Source organism: Pogona vitticeps, chromosome 2, assembly GCF_051106095.1.
Source record: "Pogona vitticeps strain Pit_001003342236 chromosome 2, PviZW2.1, whole genome shotgun sequence".
Classification (NCBI taxonomy): Eukaryota; Metazoa; Chordata; class Lepidosauria; order Squamata; family Agamidae; genus Pogona; species Pogona vitticeps.
In genome coordinates this window covers 14,037,253-14,063,481 of record NC_135784.1, presented here as the reverse complement: position 1 = coordinate 14,063,481, position 26,229 = coordinate 14,037,253, and the positions used below count along the sequence as shown (strand labels likewise).

The 26,229-nt window shown below is 43.0% G+C and overlaps 2 protein-coding genes across 11 annotated transcripts in view; both read right to left on the bottom strand.

Moving 5' to 3' along the window:
- Positions 1-1,658: 1,658 nt before the first annotated feature.
- Positions 1,659-18,128, bottom strand: LOC140703759 (uncharacterized). 7 transcript variants are annotated; one of them, XR_013542507.1, is made up of 4 exons: positions 17,919-18,128; positions 6,363-7,910; positions 4,796-4,874; positions 1,659-1,720 (listed from the first exon to the last, which is right to left on the bottom strand). XR_013542507.1 is itself a non-coding variant. In XM_072987360.2 (3 exons), exons 1-3 carry the CDS (start codon positions 18,085-18,087, stop codon positions 4,852-4,854), a joined length of 1,740 nt encoding a protein of 579 aa, XP_072843461.2. In that variant the 5' UTR covers positions 18,088-18,128; the 3' UTR covers positions 1,816-4,851. The 7 variants fall into 7 exon arrangements, 6 of the variants coding, with proteins under 6 accessions (XP_072843461.2, XP_072843460.2, XP_078243708.1 ...); XM_072987360.2 differs by lacking the exon at positions 1,659-1,720 and having other exon boundaries at positions 1,816-4,874; XM_072987359.2 differs by lacking the exons at positions 1,659-1,720; positions 17,919-18,128 and adding exons at positions 11,378-11,964; positions 12,096-17,910 and having other exon boundaries at positions 1,816-7,910.
- Positions 18,129-18,343: 215 nt separating this feature from the next.
- LOC110070029 (uncharacterized) overlaps positions 18,344-26,229 on the bottom strand; it is a 44,020-nt gene continuing 36,134 nt past the window's right edge. For all 4 annotated transcript variants that reach the window (XM_078387580.1, XM_078387577.1, XM_078387578.1 and 1 more), the window contains exon 2: positions 18,344-24,386. In XM_078387580.1, the coding sequence (XP_078243706.1) occupies positions 22,355-24,379 (2,025 nt within the window). In that variant the 5' untranslated portion in view covers positions 24,380-24,386 and the 3' untranslated portion in view covers positions 18,344-22,354. The remainder of the gene's footprint in view (positions 24,387-26,229) is intronic.

Genomic DNA, 26,229 nt, shown 5'->3' with positions numbered 1-26,229 from the left:
ATCAGCTGATGACTTTTTATCAAGAGAGTTGATATATAGATAAGATTAGCTAAAGGTTCCCCTTGACATTTAGTCCAGTCGTGTCCAACTCTAGGGTGCGGTGCTTATCCCCGTTTCCAAGCCATAGAGCCAACATTTGTCTGAAGAGTTTCCGTGGTCACATGGCCAGCGCGATTAGACATGGAACACCATTACCTTCCCACCGAGGCGGTACCTATTTATTTACTTGCATTCTTACATGCTTCTGAACTGCTAAGTTGGCAGGAGCTGGGACAAGTGACGAGAGTTCACTCCGTTGCATGGATTCGATCTTACGACTGCTGGTCTTCTGACCTTGCAGCACAGAGGCTTCTGCGGTTTAACCCGCAGCGCCACCACATCCCTATATAGATAAGATTACTTTCACATAAAAGCAGCTGGGGATGTTAATACTTTTCTTAAAAATTAGTTTATGTGGTTCAGAGTGCTGCCTTAAAAATCAAAACAGGTTTTCCATAAGTGCTTTGGAGCTACATTAAAAGTGAAAGCGCAATGAAACACTACAGCTCAGGAAATAGTTTAGAAAATAAGTAGTTTGTTTTGGTTCAAAGCTACTGATAGCAAGGTGGAAGTAAATCAGTTTTGTGCCATTTTTTGCTAGGAAGGATGAACAACAGAATGATGATACCTCATGTGAAGCAGAAAGAGAGAAAAAATGAAATGCAATTTAAAATGCCACTTCCATTCTTGGAGCAAAGTGATACTGTATGTAAATATTAACTATCAACAAAGAAAATTCAGAGAACAAAATATGGCAAGCAGTTACATAGAAGTTATGGGGTGGAGGTCACCAGAGAGACTGCAATATTGGCTAACAAAAAACTAAGCTGATGGGGTTGGCTCGAAGTTTAGTAGAAACCAGGATTTGAAGGCCTCCCTTAGAGTGACCCCCTCTGGAACTGGCTTTTAATAACAAAACTGTCTAGCTTCAACTCTTCCCTCTTCCATATCTCTTGGAGAAGTACTATATTATATTCCCTGATGGACTTCTGAAGGGAGGGCTCCACAACCATCCCTCACCAGGCTGCAATGTTCCAGCAAAGAAATGTCAATGAGAGGTGTTGTTGATGGATTAAGGGTCAATCAGAGGTGGTCTAAGGCGAATATCTTTCCCACAGCAGGGTTGCAAGGGGAGCACTCTGAAGAAAACTGCTTACTTTTTCCATGTTGGGTAGACATGCTGGGAAGTTGGAAAATTGTTCCCCCGAGTCACTGTATGAGTAGTTGTAGAAGGGGTAACCATGTCAGTCTGTGCAAGCATTATGGGTGAAAAGAAAAAAAGAGCAAAAAGGGAGAGTAAAAACATGGTGACACCTTCAAGACTTTTGTATTGTTTAATATGAGCTTTTGTGACGTCTGATGAAGTGGATTTGTCCACGAAAGCTCGCATTAAAACAAATATAGAAGTTGGTCTTTAAGGTGCCACCATGTCTTGGTCTTTTTTGCTCTTTGATTTCATTTTCACCTACATCCTGCCCTCTTGCTAGATGAGATTCTGCTTCTTCCAGGGCCCTTGTCTTCCCCACCAGATTCCTTGGCAGATTGGATCAGCTCCATCAACGGGCTCCTTTCGCTTACGTTGGGGTGAAACGAACAGCTTACCTTCTCAAGAACACTTACCTTCTCAAGAACACTCTCAAAGGAACCGGATTTCCTCCTTCTCGAGTTCTCTCATTTGGTTCTGCAAAATAAATGATCTGTCTGATTCCTCTGGCAGGCCCCATGTGAGCTATGCTTGAAAGAAGGAAAAGAAAGCACACATACCCACCAACAGCATAAATGCTAGAAGTCTGGTTTATTAAGTGATATTTGCAGGTCAGCAAATAAAATGGGCCACATTGATCCAGATCAAACTGTCTCCCTCCATGGAGTAACTGGAGGATAATGGCAGTCACAAAGGATAATAAATCACAGTAAATCACTCAAATTGTTACAGAATGTTTGTATGTTCTAACACAAACCCTTCATTAACTGTCTTTGGCATGTATGACATTTTGCCTAAATATTCATCATTTGTTGATCAAAGTACAAACACACAAAGCAGCTTTCTGTTCTTCGTCAGGATGTCCCCCAAACCAACCGGTTCCCCTTTCCTTATCTCCGAATGTCAGTTGTGGTTAATCTTTCTTCTAGGGCTTTTCTTTTCTTTTCGAGATCTACTCTCTAGCCTGGTTTTTGTAAACTTCTGTATTCTTAGGTCACAGGTTAGTGAGAGAATTCCAAGGGGACGAAACATTTGCCAACGGAGCCCCTCTGACCAGTTGCTGCTGGCATCTGCAGAAGAGCCTAAACTTGAGAATACATTTCTAATAGGCCTGGACTACATGGGGAAATGAATGCTAATGGTTTTCATACAACAGCTGATACTGAAGATATATACAAAAATATATAAAAAGAAGATAAGGCTTTTAGCATAATCTGGAACACAAAGCCCAAGTGACAGAGAGAGAGCACAGTTCTCAAAAACACTCACCACAGATATGCCCACCTCAGTTCAATGCATCTTTGGATTCATGCACTCTTTCAGCTGAACTCCTTTTTGTGAATGTAACCACTGTGAAAGCGTGGGAACCATTGAAATATAAATACAGTGGTGCCCCACATAGCGAGCGCCCCGTTTAACGACGAATCCACATAGCGATGTGGATTTTGCGATCACAAAAGCGATCGCATTGAGATGTTTTAAGTGGCCAAAAATCGCATTGCGATGTTTTTGAAGCAGCTGATTGGCGGTTCCAAAATGGCTGCTGGCTAAACAAAATGGCCACCTGCAGCGTTTTTGCACGGTTTCCTCGCTTACCAGGCGGCGAAAATGGCAGCTGGATGGAGGATTTCCGCATAGCGGTGAGTTTTTCCCCCATAGGAATGCATTAAACGTGTTTTAATGCATTCCTATGGGGTTTTTTGCCCCGCATAGCGAGGAATCCGGATAGCGACGTTTTTCCTGGAACGGATTAATGTCGCTATGCGGGGCACCACTGTACTCCACATACAATGAGTCAGCTAAGGTAAGAGCTCCTGAAAAAGCAGTTTCTAAAAGATTTAGCAAGTGTAATTTACACATGTACCCTCTCTTTCTCTTTAAAAGAATTTATGAGCTTAGGAAAATTAAGCCAAGCAAGTTTTTCCAGCCCATGAATCCTTTTAGTTTTAAGGATCTGTTACAATCCTCTCCTGTAATGATCTAGGTTTCTGTGAAACATGAGTCTCTGAGTTGTAATTAACTTGTTTCTATATTTCTTTAATATTTTATATATTCAATTTGGATATAGCCCATCGGGATACCAAACCAGCTGTACTTGAATTGATGCTGGTACAGGAATTTGGGGGAGAAGCCCCTCTGCATTGGTAGAAAGGTGAATATGTTCCACAGGGTTTGCTTCCTTATTTCCAGTTGGGTTCTCAACATGATTAATGTTTTTTCTTTTTATAGGGAGCTTATATACAGTAGGCTTAGGGTTATAATTTGTATTTCCCCTTTTAGTAACATTTCCCTCACATTTACAAGTCATAAGTAGTAGCTTTGTCTGCGCAAGGTCTGCTATGAATGGCCTTCTTTTAGATTTTAGTCACAGCTTTTTGTAGACGTCCACCAGAGTAGTTAAAAGTTTATTAGATTAATTTGGGAAGGATTTCATATGCTGTATATCCTCCATTAAGCAGAGAAGCCAGCTCTGCCCAGTGTTAAGTTTCATGGGGTATCTTGAGTTAAGACTCATATCTCAAGGCCTTTCAACACTTGAGAACTGAAATAGTTTCTCTCCTGTGTGGATTGTTTGATGGACATGAAGTGCTGACTACTGACTGAAACTCCTTCCACATTCCAGAAACTTAAAGGTTCCCCCCCCATGTAGGTGTACAGTGGTGCCTCGCTTTACGAGTGCCCCGCATTACGACAAAACCGCATTATGATGATCTTTTTGCGATCGCAATTGCGATTGCAAAACGATGGTTTGAATAGGGTTTTTTCGCTTTGCAATGATCTGTTCCCTGCTTCGGGAACCAATTCTTTGCAAAATGATGATTTTCCTACAGCTGATCGGCGATTTCAAAACGGCCGAAGGGTAAATAAAATGGCTCCCCGATGTTTTCTGGGACGGATTACTCGCAAGACAGCCACTGAAAATGGCCGCCCTATGGAGGATCTTTGCTGGACGGTGTTTCCAGCCCAATGGAACGCATTGAAGGGGTTTCAATGCATTTCAATGGGCTTTTTAATTTCGCATTACGACGTTTTCGTTCTACAGCGATTACGCTGGAACGGATTAACATCGTAATGCGAGGCACCACTGTACTTACGAAGAATAAGATCTCCACCTCAAATGAAACTCTTCCCACACTTGATACAGTTATATGAGTTCTCCCTTGTATGAATCCTTTGGTGGTGGGTTAGGTGGTAATTCTGAATGCCTTTCCACAGTCCAGTTATGTGATTCCTCCCCTGTGTGAGTTCTTTCATGGGAGCTGGTTTAAGTTTCTGGCTGTAAAGCCAGAGTTCAGAGTCTGATTCTTCACTATGCCTCATGCATAGGATCAGTCTGTGTGGCCTTGGGCAACCTGCAGGGTCCAAAATTATCATCAGAAGAAACCACTATTGAGCAGAGCTGGGCACAGAACCGCTGGTTCAAAGTTCTGCCTCCACCATCGAGCAGCCACTCAGAGGCCGTGCCCTGGCTTCCCTGCCCCACCTCCTCTGGGCACTGCCCCTCAGTGGGTGACCACCAGAGGAGGCAGGACTTTGAAATGCCAAACTCACCTGTTTGGCTGAGAAAAGGACCAGCATGAACCGCTGAACCAGCTGTTTAAGTCCATCTATCCTTCTGAATGTTCTCTACCTAAAAAACATTGAAAATGGTCACCATCAATCAGAACTGACTTGATCAAACAGGATTATTATTATAAAAGTGATTATAAGTATTGAATCCCTTTCCATGTCCCAGGCATTTGTTGAATGTGAATTCTTCCACGGAAAAGAAGAACACCTTGTTTACTGACAGTCTTACCACACTCAGGTCATTCAAACAGTTTCTCTCCTGTGTGGGTTCTGTTGTGTGCAGCGAGGCTTGCATGGCGAGTGAAACATTTTCCACACAACAAAAACTTAAACATCAAAGTACCATATTTTTCCATTTACAACATGCCCCCATGAGTGTGTCCCAGGACCACGTGCCGTCTATCTCTGGCCCTAATATGGTAAATAGGAAAGCCAATTAGATTTGCATAGACCTGGGAGGCAGGAAAGTTTTAACAGTCGGATCATACTTCCGCACTATTAAAGAGCAGGCCGGGTAGGTGGGTCGCGTCAGCCATGGAAGGCAACCCATCTAGGAGAAGGAAACCTCTGATTTCAAACCTCCACTGCCTTGCGGCTATAGCCACTCATGGAAAAGGCTTCAGGAGTTAACCTAGAGGCAAAATCCGGAGCTGGAGTCCCGAAGGCAGTTTGTGTCCAGCGACGTTGCTGGAACCAGCTGTATTGGCTCTTGCCTTTCCATTGGACCATTTCAGCAATGTGGAGACGGGGGATCTGCTGCTTGGGTAACAGCCTATCCTCCATATTACTTTACCCAGGTTTCATGCTCTGGAGAGGACACTCCTCGATTCGGAGCATGTTATCATAGTCTCTTGAGACTGAAGGATGCCTATGCTATGCCCCCATTTATAAGAACCCCCCCCCCTTCTAACCCTCAAATTAAGAAAACTTAGTTTTGAGGATTCAACCACTGGGCTCAGAACGGTGGACATTTTGAGTCCTGTTGAATCTGAGCCTACAGGCTCCACTTCCAACAAGGTGTGTTCCAATTGGTTTGTTCAGCATCAGCTGACGTCAGTTCCATAAGGCTCGTGATTGGAGGAAGTCTGTTTACTGAGGCAAGGCATGTGCCATTTTGTCTCCTCAGTTATCTCAGCTTACTTCCATGTAAAAGACACCCCTCAATTTTAGTGTAATGGTTTTAGGAAAAAGTAGTGTCTTATGCAAAGAAAAATACAGTAAATTCTTTTTTGTCTAGTAAGGGTTTTTCTCATTCCAAAGGTCTACCCACACTCAAGGCCTTCAAATGGCTTCTTGCCTGTGTGGGCCCTGTGGTGTCCCACAAGAATTTTGTATTTACTGAAACTCTTTCCACACTTCAGACATTTAAATGGTTTCACAACTTGGTGAATTCTTTCATGGCTACTGAGACTCTTTTTCATTCTAAAACTTTCCCCACACTCCAGGCATTTAAACGGCTTCTCGACAGTGTGGGTTCTGCGGTGTTTAGCAAGGCTCCCACGATAACTGAAACTTTTCCCACACACTAGGCACTTAAATGGCTTCTCACCTGTGTGGGCCCTGTGGTGTGTAACAAGACTTTTGTATTTACTGAAACTCTTTCCACACTCCAGACATTTAAATGGTTTTTCCCCAGAATGAATTCTCTCATGGGTAGTCAGACTATTTTTCGTTCTAAAACCTTTTCCACACTCCAGGCATTCAAATGGCTTCTCGCCTGTGTGGATCCTGTGGTGCGTAGCGAAGTCTCCAAGGTGACTGAAACTCTTTCCACACTCCAGGCACGTAAAATGCTTCTCTCCTGAGTAAATCTTTTCATGGATAAGACGACTATTTTTCGTTCTAAAACCTTTTCCACACTCCAGGCATTCAAATGGCTTCTCGCCTGTGTGGATCCTGCGGTGCGCAGAAAGGCTTCCACGTTGACTGAAACTCTTACCACACTCGAGGCATTCAAAAGGCTTTTCACCTGTATGGGTCCTGTGATGTCTAGCGAGATTTACACAATGACTGAAACTCTTTCCACACTCCAGGCATTCAAATGGCTTCTCCCCTGAGTGGGTTCTGTGGTGATAAGCAAGGCCCTCACGTGCTCTGAAACTTTTCCCACACTCCAGACACTTAAATGGCTTCTCCCCGGTGTGGGACTTGTGGTGATAAGCAAGGCTCTCACGTACTCTAAAACTCTTTCCACATTCCAGACATTTAAATGGCTTTTCCCCGGAGTGAATTCTTTCGTGCGCATGAAGAATTTCCTTTCGTCCAAAGGTTTTCCCACATTCCAGACACTGAAATGGCTTCTCATTTGTGTGGGTCCTATGGTGTACAGTAAATGATCTAAGGTGACTGAAACTCTTTCCACACTCCAGGCATATAAATGGCCTCTGCCCTGAGTGAATTCTTTCATGGATAGTAAGACTTTTTTTTATTCTAAAGGTTTTCCCACACTCTGGGCATTCAAACAGCTTCTCAGCTATGTGGATCCTGCGGTGTGTAGCAAGACTATCGCGACGACTGAAGCTCTTTCCACATTCCAGGCATTCAAATGGCTTCTCACCTGTGTGGGTCCTGTGGTGTGTAACAAGGCTCCCACTATGACTGAAGCGCTTTCCACACTCCAGGCATTCAAAGGGTCTCTCCCCTGTGTGGGTCTTTTGGTGAGAAGTAAGGCTCCCACGTTGACTGAAGCTTTTTCCACACTCCAGGCATTCAAATGGCTTCTCCCCCGAGTGAATTCTTTCATGGGTTATAAGCTGTGATTTCACTCTAAAGGTTCTCCCACACTCCAGACACTGAAATGGCTTCTCACCTATGTGGGTATCATGGTGTGCAGCAAAGTCTCTAAGGTCACTGAAACTATTTCCACACTTCGGGCATGTATATCGCTTCTCTCCTGAGCGAACTTTTTCATGGATGGTAAGACTTTGTTTCATCCTAAAGGTTTTCCCACTCTCCAGGGATTCAATGGGCTTCTCGTCTGTGTGGGTCTTGTGGTACCTAGGAAGACTCCACACTTCAGTGGCATCCAAACATCCAGCTCTTTCCTCCGATGCTTGATGTCCTCCTTCTTTGTTTCTTCCCTCAGCCATTTTTCCTGCTAAAAAGAGGCAAAACAATAGTGAGCAGGAAAAAAAAAAGATTTTATATCCAAGTAAGAAACCTAATGAACTGCCATGGAAGATACAGGATAATAATCCAGCTGTGGGGTGGCACCACCTTCAGAAACATCAGTGGGAAGGTGGATTCTGTCACCAATTAAGATGCTGAGGGAAACCAAAGGCGGGATTTATCGCACAGCTCTCAGCTGGATAGAGATGGGACAAGCCATTTCACCTCTTTTCCTGACATTTTAACATCTGTGACCTTGTGTGAGGAAATGGTGGTCTTCTATGCTGGGAACAACCTGGTGAAATCCAGGGTTAGAAACTGATATGGGTAATTTTACAACCTTCATGGAATATTTATATATCACTCCAGATCTCTCTCACACAACATTAGAGGGCACCAAAAAGGCATGTTTAAATTATTGCACTTCTGTTAATCCACTCTCTCTCTCTCTCTCTCTCTGTGTCCGTCTCTTGAGGGGCCATGAGAGTGTCATTTTAGCTAAGATGCATCCCCTCTCCCCAAAAGAGTTATGTTGTTCTGCACCTAGAAATGCTATAGCTATTATAAATTGTTATGGAAAAAGCTAATATCAGAAGGGAAAACCTTTGGTTTGGTTTAAAAAAAAACATAAAATGCAACACAGTGCTTTAACATGTTGGTATTTGTTAAACTTGTACTTGACTTTGTTATGTTAGAATATCATCCTTCAACGTGAGACAGATTTACTCTACCTGCTATTTTCTATTACATATTTGTCCCTATCTTGTTGTTTAGTTGTTAATTTGTGTCCGACCCTTCGTGACCCCATGGGCCAGAGCACGCCAGGCCGTCCTGTCTTCCACTGCCTCCCGGAGTTGGGTCAAATTCACATTGGGAGCTTCGATGACCCTGTCCAAACATCTCATCCTCTGCTGTCCCCTTCTCCTCTTCACATTTTCCCAACATCAGGGTCTTTTTCAGGGAGTCTTCTCATCTACTAGACTGCAACTTGCCAGTTGCTATATAACTATACCAACAATCATAATCTTAGAACTGCAGAGCTGGAAGGGACCCAACGGATCCTTGAGTCTAGTGGCGGATGTAACTCCCAACCTCTGTGGCCGAAGAGACATTGAGTTCTCTCCAAGGCCAGACAAACTGATTAGCTATCTGGCTGATGCGAGACAGATTCCGATTGGTCGGAATGCTTCACTATGCAACTATGACTTTTTAGTCCTTCCCAAACAAACAAACACACATGGAGACCCACAGATATACACATATATTGTGTTATATTTTCCAACACCCGTTCTCAACACGGCACAGTATGTATCTCTCCTATTTTATTCCATAACCTTTTAAGAGAGTCTCTGGGAAGAGGTTTCATTAAAATGTCCACTATCATTTCAGTAGTTGATAAGGCACCATTTTATTTACACCTAGTTTACAATGTTTGCTCCTCACGTTAATCTTTTCCAATGTGATACAATTTGATTGTCATATTTCAGCCCAATGAGTGATTCTTCTTCAATTCCAAAGTCGCTCAACAATTTCTTTATAGGGGAAAAGGCACCCTTCTGCCTTCTTCTGATCCATGTAACCGATTGATGATGGCAGCCGGGGTCGCTCTGGGCGGTTTACAACAATCCACTCAACTGAATGGTTACCTGAAGGGAGAGGCCACTTGGGAGAACTGCTCACCTGTATGCTTAGCGGTGTGCTTTGCTGGAGTGCTCTCAGGCCTCAATGCAAAGAAAGCCAGCTGGGGAGACCCCCGCCCTGCATCCCACCTTGATCTCCTGGCGCTGATGTTCTCTTTACCTCCCAGTAAACCAGCAGGCAAGAGGAGCTGCTCCAGAGCCTCCTGGGAGAAAGCTCACAAGAGGGGAGAGAGAAGCCTAAGCAGCCAGAAACCCTGCTATGTGCTCTTCAGAGCACAGCCCCTGGCTATGGCCAGTTATGGTAAAACATACTGTATGCAGTTTTTTCTGCATTTTTAATTTTAATACTTTTAATATTGAAATTAATAACGTATTCTCAAAGGATTTCACGGCCGTGATCCAATGATTGTTGTGGGTTTTCCGGGCTGTTTGGCCGTGTTCTTAAGGTTTTTCTTCCTAATATTTCACCAGTCTCTATGGCCAGCATCTTCAGAGGACAGGAGTCAGAACTCTGTCTGTACTCTGTTGCAGTTTGTTGGATAGTTGAGTACTGTATTTACAGCTGTGGGATCAGCTTTTGTCCTTTTCAGGAGATTGGGTGATCTGTCACTGTCACATTGAGATCCACAAACACCAGCAGAGCTTCAACAAAAAAGAAGAACGCCTGGCTCCCAGCACTGAAAAACACAGCCTGCAAAAGGTCAATGAACTCTACCCAGCCACAAGGATCAGTGATCACTGTACACAAAAGATCAGCTAACAACACCCATCAATCACAGTGACAGATAATCTCCCCCTTATCACAACAATACACCCACAACAAAAAACACGCTGATCACCCAATCTCTTGAAAAGGAAAAAAGCTGATCTCACAGCTATAAATATTCAACTATCCAACAAACTGCACCAGAGCACAGAGTGCTGTCCTCTGAAGATGCCAGCCACAGACTGGCAAAATGTCAGGAAGAACAACCTTCAGAACACAGCCAAACAGCCTGGAAAACCCACAACAACCATCAGACCATGGATAAGTGAATCAGGATATACTGATCCAAAGGATAAGAGGGTCCTCCCATATGTGATAGACTTTGCAATGCTGTCATTTTGTTCCCATGCTTTTCTTAACTCTTAATTATGAGGCTTTCCTTTTTCCTCTACAATCACTAATTTCCAATGTTTGTAAATCGATTTTCAGCCTGTCAACCCACTGAAATAATAGAATAGCTGAGTTGGAAGGGGCTGATAAGGCCATCAAGTCTAATTTTCTGCTCAATGCAGGAATACAAATCTGGATGTTTACTACAGAATCCATTTTTCTGAAGTAAATCAATTTTACTTTCTTTATATAAATGGGCAACATATACTTTTGTTTACAGGGAGAAGAAAAAAATACTTTCTGTTGGTTACTTTTTCACCTCAGTAACTCTGGTTTGCCTCCGATGTTTCCTCTGAACATTTTACCTCAGACAAGCTATAGTTTTGTCTTCCTGATAGAGGCCTTTATAGTTTTAACTCAGAATTTGTTCTGGGCTTTTAGTCTTCTGTAGGCTTTATATTTCTCTGTGTGCTTTTTATCTCCCTTTGGACTTTCTATTAATCTGAGTCACCATAGTCTGGGCCCACAATCATCTGTTGGTTTGGCTTTTAAAAAATACAAAAATGTAACTGACAGACTGCGTAGTTTTGAGTGTTATATATAAAAAAACCACACATACAAGAATAAAAAATTATATTCTTCCTTGTGTGTATGTGTAGTAGCAATTGAGAATAAAATTATTTCTTGGTCTTTGGCAAAAAAAACATTAAAGACCTTTACCATCAAAAATACGTATGTTGTTGTTTAGTTGTTAAGTCGTGTCCGACCCTTCGTGACCCCATGGACCAGAGCACGCCAGGCCCTCCTGTCTTCCACTGCCTCCCGGAGTTGGGTCAGATTCATGTTGGTCGCTTCGATGACACTGTCCAACCATCTCGTCCTCTGTTGTCCCGTTCTCCTCTTGCCTTCACACTTTCCCAACAAAGAGTCGGGCACGACTTAACGGCTAAACAACAAAGGATTGGATCAGAGTGGGTCAGAGTTTTGGAGGAATTGTAATCCAAAAATGTCTAGAGTTCCGATTTTGGGACACCAAATAGATAAACAGGGAAAGACACTGAGTGAGATACAGCAGTACTGTAAAATCAATGACTTTGTACTCTTATTTTTATTTCCCTTACCCAAATATCAAGCCTTTCTCAATAGAAAGAAAACACTCCCTGATGCCCCCCCTGGAGTGGGGGAAACCCCAAATAAATGGTTTGTCCTGCTGGCTGCTTTGTATCGAAGGATTGGTTGGTTTTCTTTCTATTCCACCATGATATAACCGAAGACATTTCAACATAGGATCTCAAACTGATTAGTTCCTTAAAAAAACAAAAACAAATTGTTATAAGATTAAGCAACAATGCAGAAACCATTAAATAGGTTTTCCCCGAATTAAAACCATTTTAGAAACACAAGGAAAGAAGTCAGCAGACAAGAAGGGGACCCTTACCAGATCTTGAGCAAGGAAATGCAACGTCAGGAGGAGAAAAAGTCACGCCTTTGTTCTGCCAGGGAGAAAAAAAGGCTTTTTGCAGACGAGATGCTGCTGGGTTCTCCCAGGAGGACGTGGCCCCCCCTCCAGCTCAGTTTCGTTCCTCCTCTCAGGGATGTAACGCCGTTCCTTTCGGGCCAAATCAGCACCTGAATCTCTTATGCCAGAGATGGGGAAACACACGTCCACAACCTGGAGGTGCTTGGAAGCCTTTCTTCATTTCCTCACCCCCCACTAAAACTCCCAAAAGCCACAGCCTGTACGACGACGACAACGGTTGTAATCCAACAACACGCCTAGACGCGCACTTATTGTCCAGACTACAACGCCCATCAACCCTGTCACTGGATCTTCCGGCTGGGGATTATGGGAGGTGTCATGTTTTTTAAAGGAGCTCCGTATATTCTGGCCCAAGAATTTTTTTTGAAAGTTATCTTTAAATATACAGTTCGCAACAGTCTAATCCTCTTCCCTCCCCCCCCCCGCGGAAAGAGTTATGGGAGTTGTAGTCGAGAAGTAAAAGCGTCTCTGCGAAACGCCACTCACCCTGCCACCTATGAAGAGACAGGAAGGGGTTATTTCCAGTGAAAGCAGCCGCCCCCACTTCCTCTCATTATATTTCCTGCCTCTCTAGGAACCTCGAAACACTGGTTGGTTTTAACCCGTAGAGAGCCAAATGCCAAGCGCCTGGATTTAAATAGAGAAGCAAGCCCTACAGTAGCATTATCATCGATGCTGTATGATCCGCAACACGGAGAGTTAAAGAAAGCATTAATCTCCATGTTATTAACAGCAGCAAGACAAACGATAGCCAATTTTTTTTTTTACAATTTAGTAAGATTTGGATTATACAGTGGGGTCTCTACTTAAGAACTTAATCCGTATTGGAAGGTGGTTCTCAAGTGGAAAAGTTCTTATGTAGAATCTGCATTTCCCATAGGAATGCATTGAAAACCATTTAATCTGTATCTGCTCTTTTCCGTCCATAGAAACTAATGGGAAACTGCTATTCCGCCTTCTACCATTAGAGGGGGATATTTTTTCTTTTCTTTTTTTCCCTTAGGTCAGGGAACAGTGTTAAAAGCACTTCTGACGAAGCTAATTTTGAAGCAATGGACTGAAAACCAATTAATCCGTTCTGGCTGTTTTTTTTATGTAGAGGTGCGTTCGTACATTGAAGCTGGTTAATACGTACTCTACCACTAGGGGGAGAACTTTTTTTTAACCTAAGATGACCTAAGGTTAAAAAAAGAGCAGGAAAGTTTTTTTTTCCTGTTCTTATCTTGGATTTTTGTTCTCAAGTGGAAGAAAAATTTAGCAAATGGAGCTGTTCTTAAGTGGAATTGTTCTTAAGTAGGGACGTTCTTAAGTAGAGACCCCACTGTACCAAAATCCAGGTCTATAGAGCCAGTGTCCTGAACACACTCCTGTACTGCAGTGAGACCTGGAACCTTTGTGCAGGGCAGGAGAGGAAGCTGAACACCGCATTTTTGGTATCACCTGGCAGGACAAAGATCCAAATAGATTAGTCCTAGAACGAGCTGGCCCCTTCATGGATTGCTGCCGTGTCATGGTGAAGGGGCTTGAGCAACTCAGAGAAGCTAGGGGCTATGCAGTGCAGGGACACCCAAGACGGACAGGTCATAGTGGAGAGTTCCGACTAAACGCAATCCACCTGGAACAGGAATTGGCAAACCACTCCAGTATCTTTGCCAAGAATACCCCATGAACAGAAACAAAAGGCTAAAAGATATGACACTGGAAGATGGGCCCCTCAGGTCGGAAGGCATCCGACATTCTACTGAGGAACAGCGGAGGACAAGTACAAGTAGCTCCAGAGCTAATGAAGTGGTTGGGCCAAAGCTGAAAGGATGCTCAGCTATGGACGTGCCTGGAAGTGAAAGGAAAGTCCAATGCTGCAAAGAAAAATACTGCATAGGAAACTGGAATGTAAGATCTATGAACCTTGGTAAGTTGGTTGCGGTCAAAAAGTAGCTGACAAGAATAAACATTGACATCCTGGGTGTCAGTGAATTACAATGGACAGGAATGGGCAAAATCAATTCAGATGATTATCATACCTTCTACTGTGGGCAAGAATCCCGTAGAAGGAATGGGGAAGCTCTATTGTTGTTGTTTAGTCGTTTAGTCGTGTCCGACTCTTCGTGACCCCATGGACCACAGCACAGCAGGCCATCCTGTCTTCCACTGCCTCCCGGAGCTAGGCCAAATTCATATTGATCGCTTCAATGACACTGTCCAACCATCTCATTCTCTGTTGTCCCCTTGTCCTCTTGCCCTCACACTTTCCTAACATCAGGGTCCTTTCCAGAGAGTCCTCTCTTCTCATGAGATGGCCAAAGTATTGGAGCCTCAGCGTCAGGATCCGTCCTTCCAGTGAGCACTCAAGCTTGATTTCCTTTAGAATGGATTCGTTTGTTCTGCTTGCAGTCCAGGGGACTCTCAAGTCTCCTCCAGCACCACGATTCAAAAGCAACAATTCTTCAGAGGTCAGCTTAATTTATGGTCCAGCTCTCACTTCCGTACATCACGGAATCTCTATACAATCAGCAAAAACAAGACTAGAAGCTGATTGTGGCTCTGATCATCAACTTCTCATAGCAAAATTCAAGCTTAGACTGAAGAGAGTAGGAAAAAACACAGGGCTAGTCAGGTATAATCTAAACCAAATCCCTTATGAATACACACTGGAAGTGAAAAACAGATTTGGTGGACAGAGTGCCTGAATAAGTTTGGAAAGAGGCTTGTAACATTATACAGGAGGTAGCAATAAAAAAATATCCCAAGGAAAAGGAAATGCAAGAAAGCAAAGTGGATGTCCAACGAGGCCTTAGAAATAGCAGAGAAGAGAAGGGGAACAAAATCCAAGGTAGATAGGGAAAGATACAGAAAATTGAATGCAGACTTCCAAAGGAGAGACAAGAGGGCCTTCATAAATGAACAATACAAAGAAATGGAGGAAAGCAATAGAAAGGGAAAAACCAGAGATCTGTTCACGAAAATTGGAGATATTAAAGGAACATTTTCTGCAAAGATAAAAGATGGACATGATAAAGGACAAAAATGGGAGGGACTCCATACCGTATATTTGGGTATGGGGTGCACGTTAGAATTTAGTTTATTTATTTATTTATTTATTGGACTTATATACCGCCCCACAGCGCTACAAGCACTCTCCGGGCGGTTTACAATTTTAATTATACAGGCTACACATTGCCCCCCAACAAGCTGGGTACTCATTTTACCGACCTCGGAAGGATGGAAGGCTGAGTCAACCTTGAGCCAGCTACCTGGGATTTGAACCCCAGGTCGTGAGCACAGTTTTAGCTGCAGTACAGCGTTTTAACCACTGCGCCATGAGGCTCTTTATAATAAGCATTATTACTTGTTTTTTTTTTATTTTTGTTGCTATATATGAGTTTATGTGTATTTTTTGTATAAAATACATTTGTTTTAAAAAAATGGGAGGGACCTAACAGAAGCAGAAGACATCAAGAAGAGGTGGCAAAAATACACAGAGGAATTCTACCAGAAAGATTTGGATATCCCAGACAACCCAGATAGTGTGGTTGCCGACCTTCAGCCAGACATCCTGGAGAGTGAAATCAAGTGGGCCTTAGAAAGCATGGCTAACAACAAGTCCAGCGGAGGTGATGGCATTCCAGTTGAACTATTTAAAATCTTAAAAGATGATGCTGTTAAGGTGCTACATTCAATTTGCCAGCAAGTTTGGAAAACTCAACAGTGGCCAGAGGATTGGAAAAGATCAGTCTACCTGCCAATCCCAAAGAAGGGCAGTACCAAAGAATGTTCCAATTACTGTACAATTGCACTCATTTCACACACTAGCAAAGTTATGCTCAAAATCCTACAAGGTAGGCTTCAGCACTTTGTGGACCAAAACCTCCCAGAAGTACAAGCTGGATTTCGAAGGGGCAGAGGAACTAGAGACTAGATTGCTAACATGTGCTGGATTATAGAGAAAGCCAGAGAGTTCCAGAAAAATATCTACTTCTGCTTCATTGACTATGCAAAAGCCTTTGACTGTGTGGACCACAGCAAACTATCGCAAGTCCTTAAAGAAATGGGAGTGCCTGACCACCTTATCTATCTCCTCAGAAATTTATACTTGGGACAGGAAGCAACAGTTAGAACCGGATATGGAACAACTGATTGGTTCAAAACTGGGAAAGGAGTACAACAAGGCTGTATATTGTCACCTTGCTTATTTGACTTATATGAAGAATACATCATGCGAAAGGCTGGACTGGAGGAATGCCGAGCTGGAATTAAGATTTCTGGAAGAAATATCAACAACCTCAGATATGCAGATGATACCACTCTGATGGCAGAAAGTGAGGAGGAATTAAAGAACCTCTTAATGAGGGTGAAAGAGGAGAGCGCAAAAAACGGTCTGAATCTCAACATCAAAAACAAAACAAAACTAAGATCATGGCCAATAGTCCGATCACCTTCTGGCAAACAGAAGGGGAAGATATGGAGGCAGTGACAGATTTTACTATCTTGGGCTCCATGATCACTGCAAATGGTGACAGCAGGCATGAAATTAAAAGACACCTGCTTCTTCGGAAGAAAGCGATGACAAACCTTGACAGTATCTTAAAAAGCAGGGACATCACCTTGCCGACAAAAGTCAGCATAGTCAAAGCTATGGTTTTTCCTGTAATGATGTATGGAAGTCAGAGCTGGACCATAAAGAAAGCTGACAGCCGAATAATAGATGCCTTTGAATGATGGTTTTGGAGGAGTCCCATGGACTGCAAGGGGAACAAACCTATCCATTCTAAAGGAAATCAACCCTGAGTGCTCACTGGAAAGACCAATCCTGAAGCTGAGGCTTCAGTACTTTGGCCATCTCATGAGAAGAGAAGACTCCTTGGAAAAGACCCTGATGTTGGGAAAGTGTGAAAGCATGAGGAGAAGAGGACGACAGAGGACGAGATGGTTGGAGAGTGTTATCACCAACATGAATTTGACCCAGCTCTGGGAGGCAGTGGAAGACAGGAGGGCCTGGCGTGCTCTGGTCCATGGGGTCACAAAGAGTCGGACATGACTAAACAATAACAGAACGAGGTGGAATGTTTAGCATGTATACATTACTGAAACAGCGTCGTCTAAGTTGGCTTGGGCATGTTGTGAGAATAAGAGATGGTTGGATTCCAAAAGATCTCCTTTATGTAGAATTAGTGCAGGGAAAGTGCCGCAGAGGATATCTCCAAGCGAGATCTGAAGGCCATGGAAATGGATCTCAACAGATGGGAAACCCTGACATCTGAGTGTTCATCCTGGAGGCAGGTGGTGCATCACAGCCTCTCCCAATTTGAAGGAACCCTTGTCCACCAGACCGAGGCTAAGAGGCAGTCCCGAAAGCAGCGAAACCAGGGAGCTGGACAGGAGACAGATTGTATTTGTCTTCCATGTGGAAGGGATTGTCACTCTCAAATTGGCCTTCTCAACCACACTAGATGCTGTTCCAAGTCCTCCATCCAGAGCACATTACCATAGTCTCTCGAGATTGAAGGATGCCTAACTAAACTAAAAATATACGGTAACAATTAATGAAACCTTAACATGTGATCTTAAGGTAAAGAAAGGATGGATGACTAGGAATATTTCTCAGGATATACCAGGAAGTCTTATAGAATATGTACTAATAAAAGGGAGAGGAAAACTACTTATACAAGAAACACTGCAATTTTGGAAAGAATAAGGGACTGATGATTAAAAGCTATACTGCACCTGTTTCGATCCCAGCTTGAAACACCTTTAAGAACAAGTTCCTTTCCATTGCTTTAGTCTTTTCATTCTTCTTTTCCAGTGTTCTCAAGCCATTTCGAAATAACCGCAGCCCTTCTAGAAGTTTTAATTGTTTTCCAGGTGCCCTCTGCCCCCACACAGAGTTTTTCATGGCCAGGCAGGGATTCAAACCCGGGTCTCCTGAGTGAAAATGTGATATGTTTTATTATTATCAATGGCTTTTAATCTTCACATCCACTGTAAAGCCTTGATTTCAGGGTTCCTTTCAAGCAGCTAAAACAATACTTATAATTTATATTGTTCATTTCCAGGTATACAATGGGGATGATGGGCACCAATGAAAAAAGATTTCCAGGTGAATTTGACCCTTTCTACACACACACTCTCCCTCTTTTTTTATTTTGACAGACAAAACCTTTATTGGCATAAAGAATAAAACATAACCAAACTGCTTCATTAAGTGCCTCACGCATATAAAATCCAGGAGGGAGGAAAACCGAGGACCAAACCCCACAGAGACATTTAATTGAAAGCGAGGCTTCTCTATCTCATAATTGAGCTGATGAAATCTGCAATTCTACACTCTTTCAATCTGCTTTGTTTCCAAACCATATAAGATTGTTGTTGTTTAGTTGTTTAGTCGTGTCCGACTCTTCGTGACCCCATGGACCAGAGCACACCAGACCCTCCTGTCTTCCACTGCCTCCCGGAGTTGTGTCAGGTTCATGTTGGTTGCTTCGCAGACACTGTCCAACAATCTCATCCTCTGTTGTCCCCTTCTCCTCTTGCCCTCACACTTTCCTCACATCAGGGTCTTTCCAGGGAGTCTTCTCTTCTCGTGAGATGGCCAAAATATTGGAGCCTCAGCTTCAGGATCCGTCCTTCCAGCGAGCACTCGGGCTTGATTTCCTTTAGAATGGATCGGTTTGTTCTTGCAGTCCAGGAGACTCTCAAGAGTCTCCTCCAGCACCACAATTCAAAGGCATCAATTCTTCAGAGGTCAGCTTTCTTTATGGTCCAGCTCTCACTTCCGTACATCACTACAGGAAAAACCATAGCTTTGACTATTCTGACTTTTGTTGGCAAGGTGATGTCTCTGCTTTTTAAGATGCTGTCGAGGTTCGTCACCGCTTTCCTCCCAAGAAGGCGTCTTTTAATTTCGGGGCTGCTGTCACCATCTGCAGTTATCCTGGAACCCAAGAAAGCAAAATCTGTCACTACCTCCATATCTTCCCCTTCTATTTGCCAGGAGGTGATGGGACCAGTGGCCATGATCTTAGTTTTTTTTGATGTTGAGCTTCAGACCATTTTTTGCGCTCTCCTCTTTCACCCTCATTACAAGGTTCCTTAATTCCTCCTCACTTTCTGCCATCAGAGTGGTATCATCTGCATATCGGAGATTGTTGATATTTCTTCCAGCAATCTTAATTCCAGTTTGGGATTCCTCCAGTCCGGCCTTTCGCATGATGTATTCTGCATACAGTATAAGTTGAATAAGCAGGGAGACAATATACAGCCTTGTCGTACTCCTTTCCCAATTTTGAACCAATCAGTGTTTCCGTATCCAGTTCTAACTGTTGCTTCCTGTCCCATGTATAGATTTCTGAGGAGATAGATAAGGTGGTCAGGTATTCCCATTTCTTTAAGGACTTGCCGTAGTTTGCTGTGGTCCACACAGTCAAAGGGTTTTGCATAGTCAATGAAACAGAAGTAGATGTTTTTCTGGAACTTTCTGGATTTCTCTATAATCCAGCGCATTATAGCAATCTAGTCTCTAGTTCCTCTGCCCCTTCGAAATCCAGCTTGTACTTCTGGGAGGTTTTGGTCCACAAAGTGCTGAAGCCTGCCTTGTAGGATTTTGAGCATAACTTTGCTAGTGTGTGAAATGAGTGCAATTGTACAGTAATTGGAACATTCTTTGGTACTGCCCTTCTTTGGGATTGGGATGTAGACTGATCTTTTCCAATCCTCTGGCCACTGTTGAGTTTTCCAAACTTGCTGGCAAATTGAATGTAGCACCTTAACAGCATCATCTTTTAAGATTTTAAATAGTTCAACTGGAATGCCATCACCTCCGCTGGACTTGTTGTTAGACAAGCTTTTTAAGGCCCACTTGACTTCACTCTCCAGGATGTCTGGCTCAAGGTCAGCAGCCACACTATCTGGGTTGTCTGGGATATCCAAATCTTTCTGGAATAGTTCCTCTGTGTATTCTTGCCACCTGTGACAAGGTCCTTCTGCGGCCGGGGGGGGGGTGTTGGTAGTGAAGGTGGGAAACAGGCCTATACCTTCACACCACCTCTTCTTGATGTCTTCTGCTTCTGTAAGGTCTGTCCCATTTTTGTCCTTTATCATATTCATCTTTGCACAAAATGTTCCTTTAATATCTCCAATTTTCTTGAACAGATCTCTGGTTTTTCCTTTTGTATTCTTTCCCTCTGTTTCTTTGCATTGTTCGTTTAAGAAGGCCCTCTTGTCTCTCCTTGCTATTCTTTGGAAGTCTGCATTCAATTTTCTGTAACTTTCCCTATCTCCCTTGCATTTTCTTTCCCTTCTCTTCTCTGCTATTTTTATAGCCTCGTTGGACAGACACTTTGCTTTCTTGCATTTCCTTTTCTTTGGGATGGTTTTTGTTGCTGCCTCCTGTACAATGTTACGAGCCTCTATCCAAAGTTCTTCAGGCACTCTGTCCACCAAATCCAGTTCCTTAAATCTGTTCTTCTCTTCCACTGTGTATTCATAAGGGATTTCGTTTAGATTATACCTGACTAGCCCAGTGGTTTTTGCTACTCTCTTCAGTTTAAGCTTCAATTTTGCTATTAGAAGCTGATGATCAGAGGCACAATCAGCTCCAGGTCTTGTTTTTGCTGACTGTATAGAGCTTCTCCATCTTTGGCTGCAGAGAATATAATCAATCTGATTACGGTATTGCCCATCTGGTGATTTCCATTTGTAGAGTCGCCTCTTGTGTTGCTGGAAAAGAGTGTTTGTGATGACCAGCTTGTTCCCTTGACAAAACTCTATTAGCCTTTGCCCTGCTTCGTTTTGAACTCCAAGGCCAAATTTCCCTGTTGTTCCTTTTATCTTTCAACTCCCTACTTTAGCATTCCAATCCCCTAGAATGAGAAGAGCATCTTTCTTTGGTGTCAGTTCTAGAAGGTGTTCTAAATCTTCATAGAATTGGTCAGTTTCAGTCTCCTCAGCATTGGTGGTTGGTGCATAAACTTGGATTATTGTGATGTTGAAAGGTCTTCCTTGGATTTGTATTGACATCATTCTATCATTTTTGAGATTATATCCCATTACAGCTTTTCCTACTGTTTTGTTGACGATGAGGGCTACTCCATTCCTTCTACAGGATTCTTGCCCACAGTAGTACATATGATAATCATCTGAATTGAATTCACCCATACCTGTCCATTTTAGTTCACTGACGCCCAGGATGTCAATGTTTATTCTTGCCACCTCCTGTTTGATCACATCCAGCTTACCAAGGTTCACAGATCTTACATTCCTGGTTCCTATGCAGTATTCTTCTTTGCAGCATTGGACTTTCCTTTCACTTCCAGGCACGTCCACAGCTGAGCGTCCTTTTGGCTTTGGCCCAACCCCACTTCATTAGCTCTGGAGCTACTTGTACTTGTCCTCCACTCTTCCTCAGTAGCATGTTGGACGCCTTCCGACCTGAGGGGCCCATCTTCCAGCATCATTATCTTTTAGCCTTTTGTTTCTGATCATGCCGTTTTCTTGGCAAAGATACTGGAGTGGCTTGCCAGTTCCTGCTCCAGGTAGATTGCGTTTAGTCGGAACTCTCCATTATGACCTGTCCGTCTTGGGTGTCCCTGCACTGCATAGCCCATAGTTTCTCTGAATTAGTCAAGCCCCTTCGGCACGACAAGGCAGCAATCCATGAAGGGGCCATATAAGATTACGTCAATTTAAATGTTATTTAATGAAAAAGTCTTACTTTATCAAGAACAATGGATCAATATCTGAACTGAGGGAAAAATCTATCTAGTATTTTCATATGCTGCTCCTTACGAAGCTCCACTGTGCTTCTCTTTTCACAAAGGAAGGTCCTGTATAATAAGGAACGGCCAGAGTCCCTGTCTCCCAGCCATCATCATCTCTGCATCATGTGGTTCTTCTCGTAGTCCTGGTGTCTCCCAAAGGGGACTGCGCTGATCGGGGTGACAACAGTTCATCAGGGGAGTAGAGGGACGCAGTCTTCACTGTGGTTCACCCAGAAAGGATATAAATTCCTCCAACGTCACAATTTTATTTCATTGGGGTTGCTGTTAAAAACAACCTTGTCGCCACTTTCCTACTCAAGAAAAAAATGAGTGAGAAACAGGAACAAAAGTTCTAATTTTAAAAAAGACTTTTCACTGTATTAGGAACTTTGACATCGATTATTTTCAGCAGGAATATTTGATATTAAACTTGGTGTGGATTTTGTGATGTTGATTCAGATGATGACCTGAAAGGAAGCTTTTCCCACATTCCATGCATTTGAAGGCCTTCTCTCCTTTGTGAATGGTTTCATGTGAATGAAGGCTCCCCCAACTACTGAAGCTCTTTCCACACTCCAGGCATTTATGAGGTTTCTCTCCTGTGTGGATTCGGGAATGCACAGTAAGATAACCACTCTGACGAAAGCTCTTTCCACATTCCTGACACTTAAAGGGTTTCTCCCCTGTATGGACTCTTTGGTGTCGTTTAAGAGTTTGGGCTGACTTTAATTTTTTTCCACATTCAGAGCATTTATAACATTTCTCCGCAATGTGAGTTGCATGGTGTATCTTGACATACTCCTTCTGTTTGAAGGCCTTTCCGCACTCCAGACATTTAAATGGTTTCTCTTCAGTGTGGATTATATGATGGCGAGTAAGTGCTGACTCTGTAATGAAACTCTTTCCACACTCTAGGCATTTATAATTTTTCTCCCCTATGTGGGTGAGCTTATGTTTAACAAGATCTCCACCACGTATGAAGCTCTTCCCACACTCCAGACATTTATGCGGCTTTTCTCCTGTGTGAATCCTTGTGTGAATAATAAGGGGGAAACGTTGCACGAAAGTCTTCCCACACTCCAGACATTTATATGGTTTCTCCCCAGTGTGAATTATTTTATGGGAAATAAGGTTACTTTTTTGGCTGAAGGTCTTCCCACACTCTTGGCATTCAAAGGGTTTCTCGCCTGTATGGATCCTATTATGTAAAGAAAGGCTTGCCTTCCAACGGAATGCCTTTCCACACTCCAGACATTTAAAAGGCTTCTCTCTTGTATGAACACTTTGATGGCTACGAAGGGAATCTTTCAATCTAAAGCATTTTCCACATTCCTTGCATTCGAATGGCTTCCGCCCCATGTGGATACTCTGGTGGTTTTTCAGGTTTGCGTTCTGGCTGAAACTCTTTCCACACTCCAGGCATTCAAAGGGCTTCTCCCCTGTGTGAATTCTCTGATGGGAGTTTAAACTTGACTTCTGGCTGAAGGTCTTTCCACACTCTAAACATTTATATGGTTTCTCCCCAGTGTGCACTCTTTGGTGCAAGGCAAGGCTGCTCCGACTGAATCTCTTTCCACATTCCCAGCATTTCAATGACTTTCTTTCTCCTTGACCAACACTCTTTCTACATGCCATAGGTCTGTACGGTTTCTCTCCTTGATGAATATTCTTATGATTCATCAACAATATTTTCAGTCGAAAGGTCCTTCCACATTCAAGACATTCTAACGGCTTGTTGTCTGTGTGGGTCTTAAGGTGTCTAGCAAAGTTTCCACTCTGACTGAAACTTTTTCCACACTCCATACATTTAAATGGTTTCTTCCCTGAGTGAATTCTTTCGTGGACAGTAAGATGTGTTTTCTCTCTAAAGCTTTTTTCACACTCTAGGCATTGAAATGGCTTCTCCCCAGAGTGAATTCTTTCATGGACAGTAAGATGGGATTTCACTCTAAAGCTTTTTCCACACTCCAGGCATTGAAATGGCTTCTCCCCGGAGTGAATTCTTTCATGGGTGGTAAGACAGGATTTCCATCTAAAGCTTTTTCCACACTCCAGACATTGAAATAGCTTCTTTTCTGCATGGATCCTGAGGTGTTTAGCAAGGTTTGCAAACCGACTGAAACTCCTTCCACACTCCAAGCCTGTAAATGGTTTCTCTCCTTTGTGAACTTTCTCATGGCGATCTAGGGCTGATTTACGGGCAAAGGTTTTCCTACACTTGGGGCACTCATGGGTTCCCTCTCCCTTGGATGTTTTCTGAGGGACTTGGATTTCTTCTGTAGGAGAAATGGATTCATCCATCTTTTCATCTGTGCTCTTTCCTCCTAGTTTCTTCGGTCCAACTTGATTCTCAACAGCCTCTTCAGCATCCAGACATTCACCCTTTTCCCCTGGCATTTGATGTTGTCCTATTTTCTTTCTTTTCACCATTTTCCTCCTAAAAGGAGAATAAATGAAAGTGAGTGTGGAAAACAATTTTTCAGATCAAGTGACAAACCCGATGAACAGACAAAAAAGAATGCAGAAGAATCAAATCCAGCTCTGGGAGGACACACCTTCACAAACATGAGTGGGGAGGTTGACTCTGTCACCAGTCATTCCACCTTTTTTCCTGACATAACGTCTGTGACGTCCTGTGAGGAAATGGTAGTTTTCCATGCTGGGAAAGAGATCCATGGTTAGAAACAGATGGGGGTGGCTTCGGAGCTTTCATTAAATGTGTGCATATCACTACAGAATCGAAAGGTGGGAAAAGGCATGTTTAAAGGAAAGCCCTTCTTGTCAATCTAGCTTTCAGTCCCTTTTTATTTTATGGTCTGTCTCTGTGGGTGAAAGAGGAATAGAAAAGAGAGAGAAAAGTGAAAGTGAGCCGTCTCCTCAAATAAAAGTGTTGGAGAAAGAGAGAGAGAAAAAAGGAAAAAAAGGACTGGTTGTAGAAGAAATTGATGGGAAGGAACTGAAGGAGAAAGAAGTAAAGGTAGAAGTCGGTCTGGTAGAGGAAGGAAAGGGGAAAGAGGAGGAGGAGTTAACTCTACCAGTATGGGAGGAGGATAAAAAAGATCAAGAGAGAAGGAGAGTTTTGTGTACTGCGGGGAGAGATAAAGAAGGAGGAAGTGAGAGTGCGAGGAGGAAACAAGGAGGAGTTCAGGTATGGAAAAGCGCACAAACTATTAGAAGACTTCCCCAACTTAAAAGTAGAAGGACTTTTACCTGACCCTGATCTAAAAGATAAAAAGGTGACTGTGATGGAGAACCAAAAATGGATGGTGTCTTCCCTCGAGCGCAAAGGTCATTGGAGGAGGGTGATCTGACCAGATTCAACCTTCAATCAGCCGCCATGTGAAGGAGATTGGGCCAGACATTCTTGCTGCAGCACGATGTGGAGTAAGGAGCACTCAGTTGAGGAAGCCCACAGAGAAAGAGTGGTTTGGACTTGCCCCTCAATAAATTCCCCTAAATTGCCGTTTGGACTTCTCCCTTCTCCCTATGAACAATTAACGGACCTTAGTTGTTTTGATCCTGCTGAATCACCTAATGTTAGTACAAGTAAACCTGTTAATCATTTGAATGGATCGCCATGGTTATTTCCCACCAAAGAGGAGGAACTGCTTCAATCTCCTAATGAACCCAATCACACTGTGCCTTTGGGGGGCCACAAGAGGATCCTTCGGGTTAAGTTGCATCCCGTCTCCATAAAAGAAAAGCCTTGAAATGCTATTTCTCATGCATCGTATGCCTGTTGATGTGAAAGGCTATTCTCTCTCTCTCTAGCAAAGAGATAAATATGACATCTATTTGTTGATTTCCAGTGTCAATACTGATTGTTCCATCCATCCATCCAAAATATTTTTACCCCACATATCTCCTTTTAAAAGGATGTAAGGTGTGTTATATAATGAAAAACAAAATATTAAAAGTATTTGCGAAGGCTTTCACGGCCGGGATCTAATGGTTATTGTGGGTTTTTCAGGCTCTTTGTGTTCTGAAGGTTGTTTTTCCTAACATTTCGCCAGTCTCTGTGGACAGCATCTTCAGAGGACAGCACTCCAGAGCACAGAGTGCTGTCCTCTGAAGATGCCGGCCACAGAGACTGCCGAAACGTTAGGAAAAACAACCTTCAGAACACGGCCAAAGAGCCGGAAATACCCACAACAACCAAAATATTAAAAGCTAGAAACAGTAAATTGTTCAATTACTAAAGAAAAAGAATGTATGTGTCCATCACAATGGAACCCTGATTTATCAACCAATGGTTGAACAGAAAGGGCGGAATCAAGGAA

Excerpts from the sequence above, each read along its gene's own strand:
- LOC140703759 (XM_072987356.2), bottom strand. The coding sequence starts at position 18,087 with ATGAAAAACTCTGTGTGGGGGCAGAGGGCACCTGGAAAACAATTAAAA. Across the intron at positions 7,911-17,918 it reads TCAAGCTGGGATCGAAACAG|CAGGAAAAATGGCTGAGGGA; the intron begins GTGCAGTATAGC and ends GCCTCTTTTTAG.